General features: G+C 40.1%; 1 protein-coding gene across 4 annotated transcripts in view; it reads left to right on the top strand.

Annotated features, from left to right (window-relative positions):
- mark4a (MAP/microtubule affinity-regulating kinase 4a) overlaps positions 1 to 7570 on the top strand; it is a 26675-nt gene that overhangs the window by 1792 nt on the left and 17313 nt on the right. For all 4 annotated transcript variants that reach the window (XM_008428347.2, XM_008428346.2, XM_008428349.2 and 1 more), the window contains exons 2-3: positions 3774 to 3971; positions 5735 to 5788. In XM_008428347.2, coding sequence (XP_008426569.1) covers positions 3774 to 3971; positions 5735 to 5788 — 252 coding nt within the window. The remainder of the gene's footprint in view (positions 1 to 3773; positions 3972 to 5734; positions 5789 to 7570) is intronic.

Genomic DNA, 7570 nt, shown 5'->3' with positions numbered 1-7570 from the left:
CTATCTATCTATCTATCTATCTATCTATCTATCTATCTATCTATCTATCTATCTATCTATCTATCTATCTATCTATCTATCTATCTATCTATCTAGCATTAATCTGTCTCTGAGTGCAGATCTTCTGTATAATTAGGTCTTTGTGTCAGATGAGTGAATTGAGCAGATATCAGTGGTGCCATGATGGCTGAGGTGAAAAGCCTGACAGGAACTTTGCTGCTCTCCATGTGTGCCCCACACTCCACCCCCCACACCACCCCACTTTGCCCCCCCCAGCTTCTCAAGCTGTGCTGTAGGTAGGGAGCTGGGAGCAGGAATAGAAGCACCATGTCTGAAGGTGGGGCACGGGGCTGTGGGCTTGTTATTGTTGTGTAACTGCAGCCTCTGGGATTGCACTGTTGGCCTGTTCGGCTGCAAACCTCTAAGCTTCCGTAAGCCACTCTTTCCTCCTGTTGGCCACTTTGCACCTGTTCCAGGGGTGATATTATCTTCTTGCCCTCTTTGGTTCTAGGTATGAGGGTTTATGTCTGCTGATGTTGCCCATTTTCCAATAATTCAGATGTGTTTACTGAAGTGAGGTTCTGTAGTTAATAGTAATCAGTATTTTACCCATGCTAGATTCTCATACAGGAGTGAGTTCACCAGCTGGTCCTAACCCATTTGTTAGATGGTTGTTTACTTTGTTGCCGTTTGTTCCGCTGGAAATTAGCGGAACAAACGATATATCGCCATTGACATTGGTATTGGCTGACATTAGTCATTTTTTAACTTATCGGCGTTGGTCCGATAAATAAAACTGGGATGATATTAACAAGCAGTCCTTTTTTTTTCCATCTTGTTGCCATTATGGAAGGAGAGGGAACGAGGTTGGGCGTGTGGTATTTGGTTGGTCATGTGACAGTGATAATGATGCAGCACAGCATTGTGGGAAAAGGTAGCGAAACGTCTGTAACAATCAGTGAGAGCAGAAGAAGAACAAAAAAATCACGCTTGCTCTTTTTGAAAAAAATATTTGCCAGGTCTGCTCTTCTGATAGAAATCCTTTCATTTTTTTATTTCTTTACTACTTGGAAGTCAGAATGTCATGGTTCCATGTCCAAAGAGACAAACCGAAACAACCTCTAATGTTAGGATTCAAATTTGGAAGGTCAGCGGTCTCTTGGTGGGTTTTATTTGTAATGGGCCAACAAAAAAATAATGGCAGCCATCTCTGCGGGTGGTGACGCATTTAGAACGCCTGAAGCTTGTTGCTAACCCTAAGAAGAAGCATTCAACTGCACGTGTTTTCATAATTCGAAGGAAACCTGCACAGGTTTGCTTTTACACAAGTGTTAACTGAAAAGTAAATCCTCCATGAACCTGGATGGGTTTTGAACGGAGAGACCTCAAAGAGGTGGTAAATCTGTAGCTATGTATTATCTATCCTGACACCAGAACCAATATGGCTGCCGTGCAAATGGACTTAAACTAAGTTTATAAACTTTTGGTTCTTCTGACTGTGTGTCATTAAATCAATGACGCACATCAGTAAATGTGGTAAAAAGATGAAATTGTGGAGAAATTTATTATTAGCTTGTGCTAATGGTAATAGTTAGCCTAGCCACAGAAGAGTTTCAAAATCCAATATGGCTGCCACGTGCGTAGACTTAATTCAAGCTATAGTTATAAACTGTTAGTTATTTTGTGGCACAAGCCAGTAAGTATAGTAAAAGGGGGTAACTGTTAGCCTAGCCACAGAGCAGTACAACAAGTGAATCTCACATGTTTTCTGTGTTGCAACCAACAGATTAGCCTTTACCAATGCAGAGCTAGTGATAACTACTTCACACCTCCGATATCCATTTTACTCCCGGTCGTCCCACATGCATCTCCATATTAAAAACAACGTGACTCAATCTTTTTATCATCAGTGTTACACAACTATTATTTTAGTCAACAATCAAGAAACAAAAGAACCGTGGAGACTTCTACGAACGCCAGCAAACAGCCGCGCCTCACTCCACAGAAACGGTGTGAACAAGTAGCAGGAGCCCAGAAGTAAGACCATTCTTACTTCTGACACAACATGCCCATGTGCTGGACAGCAGCTGTTTACCCAGAAACAAGGGGCATGTAGTCACATGAAGCTCAGTTCAGCTTCACTTGTTTTCGGAACATCTGGAGGAATGTACCCACCGACGTTTAGCTCTCCCCTATAGCCCTATACAGGCATCTGCTTAGCAAAAACAACAATTTCAGATGCTCCTATGTTGTTTTTTTCCTTTTCAGGGTGTTCAAACATCTGTAAATCAGTGCAGCTGTCTGGAAAGCAGTCTCGTCTTCTTTTCTTGAACCCTGTAATTCTGCCAACCTGCCCAGTGGGCCCTCAGCTGTTAGCTTGTCTGTGTGCACAAATGGCGTGTGTACGCACATATGCTTTGATAAGTGACTTTCCTCTAAATCAAAATATGCTCAGGGTTTTATGACACGGTAATCAGCCCGATGTGCTGGTCAGAAACGTAGAAATCTGTCTACTTTACTCTTATTTTCTTTACAGACATTGATGAGTGCTAGACACTTTTCAATGTAGACTCTGTTACTGAGGGAAGACTACTTTTAATTCACCTTTTTCCTCTTCTTTCAATTAGAGGGAGCACAGAAATTAAGTAGTAGGACCATGCTCAGTAAGTTTTTTGACATTTTGAGAATAAAGTCATAATTATACAAGAGTAAAAGTCATAATATTAGCAGAATAAAGTCGCAATATTAAAGTCGTACAATTTTTAGATATAAGTAGTTTTAATGAGAGCAAAGCTTTGATATTCTTACCCAGATCTGACATGACCAGCTCATCTAGTCCTTGGTTCTTTCATCAAAATAGACTTGTTTCTGCTGCAAATCGTAATCCGATGATGATGTGTTAAAAATGTTGTAGAAAGTAAGCATTTCCTCATTTGTAAAACCGAAAATACCCTCTGCTTACATTCGCTAGCTAAAGCTAACCATGCTAACCCTGCTAATCGATATTCTAGGAATATATTCTTAGAATAACGATTAGCATGGTTACTCTGTTCTTAAATGCTTCACTTTGTTTTTGTTTTAAGATGTTCAGCTTATATCGGTATTCGCAGGTGGTCAAAGGTTTACAGAAAAATGAAAACATGGCAATAACTATGTGTGTTTTGCACTTGGCTACATACAGACCCCTTCAATAAATTAGAATAATATTGAAAAGCCCGTTTATTTTATGAACTTTGTCGCCCAGTGAAACACAACATATGGAGTAATTAAACAAGGGTGGATGTTTGAAAGCCTTTATTACTTTTAATTAGGATATTTCTCCACTTACAGCTAATACAGACACATCATTTGAAGTTGGAATATTAAATGAGACCAATAAAATAATATATTTTCAAAAACAGAAACATGGGCCTTGTGAAAAGTCGGTTTAATACCTGCTCAAAGGTTGTTATTTCCAAAAGCTACTTTTAATCTGGACGAATATTCTAATTTATTGAGATAGACTGAAAAGTATAGTTGAAACCAGAGTTCAGAAAATGTCAGCATTTATCCTACAAATCCTCCTGGTAATTAAAGAAATAATATTATTCTAACAAAACAGGTTTTGTCAGTTGAGTTCAGTGTACGTTTAAGGGTACTTTTCCCCCCAAAAAAACGATTTTTGGGGAAAGATTTGAAAGTGCTAGACTTCAAACGGTGCTGCTGCTGCTGCAGCGTGTCATGCTGGTGCCGACCTTCTCTCCACTCCCTGACGCTCCCCTCTTTTCTTGCAGCATGTGCCGCTCGGTGCCAGCCGCGCAGACAAGGCCACGAGCCAGTCCAGCCGCTCTCTGGGCGCCCGGTGCAGGAACTCCATCGCCTCCTGCTCAGACGAGCAGCCGCACATCGGCAACTACCGTCTGCTCAAGACCATCGGCAAGGGAAACTTTGCCAAAGTCAAGCTGGCGCGCCACGTCTTGACAGGCAGGGAGGTGAGCCATGGGGCAGCAGAGACCCCCGGGGGCAGCAGGAAGAGGATGAGTGGGCTGAATAAGTTGTTGATGGAAATGTTTCCTGGGCGAGGGAAGGCGGTAACTTCACAGTGCTGCTGGGGCTCTTCCTGTTTTCCTGTGGGCAATAATTTCAGAGAACACAGTGTTGATTAATTCCAAACATTCTGGTCAGTATGGAATAAACGCATTCAAATATAACTGATACATTGTTTTTGCTTTGCTACATGTCAGGTAGTTATCTTAAAGAGTATTACATAAAATCAACATTTTTGAGCTTTACATAATGTTCTAATGTTATTCCCTCATCACCTGGAGTGTTGCTTTGATTCTTTTATGCATGTTTGAGAAATCCTTTAATCTCCCCTGGCAACCATTCAGCTGTGCAAAACACCTGGGTGGACCTAGCTCTGCCTTTTGAAACACAGCTTTTCCTTAGAGCTGCAGTTTCCACATTTCTGTCTCACACAGCAGCCCTCTCCCCCACTCGGCTCCTTCAGACTAGCCAGCAGCAATTAGCAGACACCTGTTGGAACTGCACATCTTTTGAGCTTCTTATGCAAGCTACTTCTCAGTGCAATGCTAGTGAAATTGTTGTTAAAGGGTTAATTGAGGATTAATGTTGTGATGACTTCCTGAAGGCGGAGATTCAGAAAGAGCAGGAGTTTTTAAGGAGACATTTTCAAGGTGTTAAATTATGAAGTCAAATTTTCTTTAAGTTATTTCATATATATTGCATTTTCATAACCATGAAAGTTAACGTAGTTACTATATTGTGCTATAAAATGGTGCTATGTGCCAAGAAAACGCATAATAATGCCCCTTTAATGCAAAATTAATGTAAAAAAAAAAGACAAGAATAAAATAAATAAAGTAATAAAATAAATACAATGACCCAAATGTTAAAATGCACAAATAATAAAAGCTTTAATGTAACGGACCGAAGAAAAAGATATTTAGTTTTAACTTGGATCCCTCTATATTCAACATTATCAATGTTTTGTAGACTGTTTACATATGTTTTTGAAGAGTAATTTCTTTAAAGACGGCTTATTTTTCCAGTCTTCTATTTTCAGTTCTGTCTTTCAAAAGACATCTGCTTTTTCTCCATGACCGTTAAAGGAGTTGCCTTGAACTGTTTCAGTCGATCCTGGGTCAGCCTGTATGTTCAGGAACTAGTGATCCACCAGCCCAGGCTTTGCGTTCGCATGAGTTGGCAAATCTTTTTTGGGGGGGGTTAGATTTTCTTGGTTTAAATGGTGTTTTCAGGTCAAATTAGAGTCCATCGCTTTGCAGTGGGAGAGATTTGTCCCGAAGTGGAAAACACTCAAGACAGTTGCCAATCTTCTTAGGAGGGAATGTTCCAGCAAATTTACCCAGAAGTCACTCCACTTGACGGTGCAGAGAAGCTGTAAACCCCAAGAGCTTAAATTCCCACTTTTACGTTTCTCAGTTAGCATGTTGTATGTTAAGCAGGAGCATTAGAGAAAGACCATGAATGAGTTGTTTGGAGGGTAGAAGGCGATTGAATTTTCACTGTGAAAATAAAATGGAGACATGATTTAAAAAAAAATAAAAAATTTTCTATTGAGATATAAACACGCTCAGATTAAGTGAACATACACAGAAACAAAATGACATGCGTGAAAAAATATCTGGGCTTTATGTTTGCTGTTCAGGATAATTCTGTTGTACAAGAATTTGTTTGCCTTTCCTCATCAGAACTTCTTCCTCGTCTCTTACAGGTCGCAATAAAAATCATTGACAAAACCCAGTTGAACCCAACCAGCCTGCAAAAGGTCAGTTTTCTTCTCTGTATTTCTGAGTTGCGCCTGTAGCGATATGTGCCATGTTTTCAGGAGCAAGGAAAGAAAACGCAGGCTGCCCTGACTGACTGATGTTGTGCTTCCGCTGTGTTTTATGCTCTAATCGGTGAAGAGAACGGCGTTCTAGCTGCGTTTCCGTTACAAATGTGCACAAAACGTTAGTCAGTAGCTGCTTTTCTATTGACCTTAAAATCGTGCAAATTGGAATTAAAAAAATAGATCTCTTAATGGAAACACGGCAATTTAAAAAAACAAATTTTTTAAAATTTTTAAATTTTTTGTAAAACGTTTTTGCGCAAGCAGGAGGTGGTTTTCCGGATGCATCGAAATTGGTGTGTTCAGCAAAACTGCGGTGGAAATGCTTTTTTTTGCCATCACATGAGTCACACAATCAACAACCGGATGTTGCTACTGGCACAAAAGACGAAGAAGACAAAAGGAAATGGAAAGAGGTCTCATGGTTGTTTTTTTTGGGGATTTGATTTATTGATTCTAATTTTATTATAACTCTGAGTTCCTCAGTTCCCTTTTTGATTTGACCAGTCTGGTTTGTGTTTTAATATAGTTCAGTCCTTTCTTAGTGATTCTACTTTATTATAGTTCATTATTTATTACTTGTTAGTTTAGTTATGTTTATGTCTAGTTATTCTTTAATGTTGGATTCATTTCCTAGTCCCCAGTGTCCTCTCCCTCGCCCCCTGTGTGTCTCTCTCTCTTCCCTCACACCTGCAACCCATTAGCTAATCAGTCCAGGTCCTTTGTTCCAGCATTCGTCCTCCCAGTGCTTACACACCTCACCTCCCCTCACTCTTGACTGGTTCCTCCCGTTATTTTCCTGTTTCTTCTCCACCAACACCCTTGTGTAGTTTTCCCTAGATTTCTGCTTTTGTTCAGCTCTGGCTCTCTGCATTCCCATGTTTTTTTTTTCTTGTCAGTTTGTTTTATTTTTTTTTTTTTTTTACTTTTAATTAAAGAAAAGATTTTTCATCGGATTCTCCCAGACTCCAGCTTGGGCTTTGGTCCACGACGGCTTGTTTTCTTAGTGGCTCACTTCATGAACAAACTTATTCGCGTGCGATTTCAATTGCGTTCCACATTTAGTGGAAATACTGCGATTACGAAATTGTCTCTTTTTGACATTAGTAGAAAAGCAACAAAATTTTACACGCATTTGTAATGGAGCTACTATTCCTCACAATTTTACAACTGTGGTGTTTTCATTAAATGAGAAACTCAATCAAAATCACATGTGGATACGTTTGTTCACGTGTTGTCATTAAGAAAGACGCCGCGCAAAGATGCTCCTATTGCTTTCTGTCGTCTTTGTGTGGTAACATAGTTATTGATCACCAATGTGATATTTAAATTTTTTTGCCATTTCAGCTTTGTGAAATAAACCACCTCATTGTAGCTCCTAAACGTTTTTAATCAAAAAATTTTTTTTATTTTTTTTCAAAATCCTTATGTGTCCATGTGGCAAATTTATTTTCGAAATGTCAAATTGCGCAATTACACTGGTTAACGGAAACGCAACTCGTGATCGGAGAGGGCTGTGAGAGGTTCAGGCTCCTCCTCCACCGTCTCCCCCTGCAGAAAGCAGCAGGAAGGGAGAGCAGCTGATGCTGATGCAGAGGGGGATCATGGGATGTGATGCTGTGTGGCAGGTGCTAGGGTTTGGACGGGAGCAAGAGGAGACCTCTGCTCCACATATCATCTCTTGTCTCTCTCTTGGCTAATCGCTGCCCTGAGAGAGAC

Source organism: Poecilia reticulata, linkage group LG14, assembly GCF_000633615.1.
Source record: "Poecilia reticulata strain Guanapo linkage group LG14, Guppy_female_1.0+MT, whole genome shotgun sequence".
Taxonomy (NCBI): domain Eukaryota; kingdom Metazoa; phylum Chordata; class Actinopteri; order Cyprinodontiformes; family Poeciliidae; genus Poecilia; species Poecilia reticulata.
The sequence above is the reverse complement of the archived record's forward strand: the minus strand, read 5'-3'. Positions and strand labels throughout refer to the sequence as shown.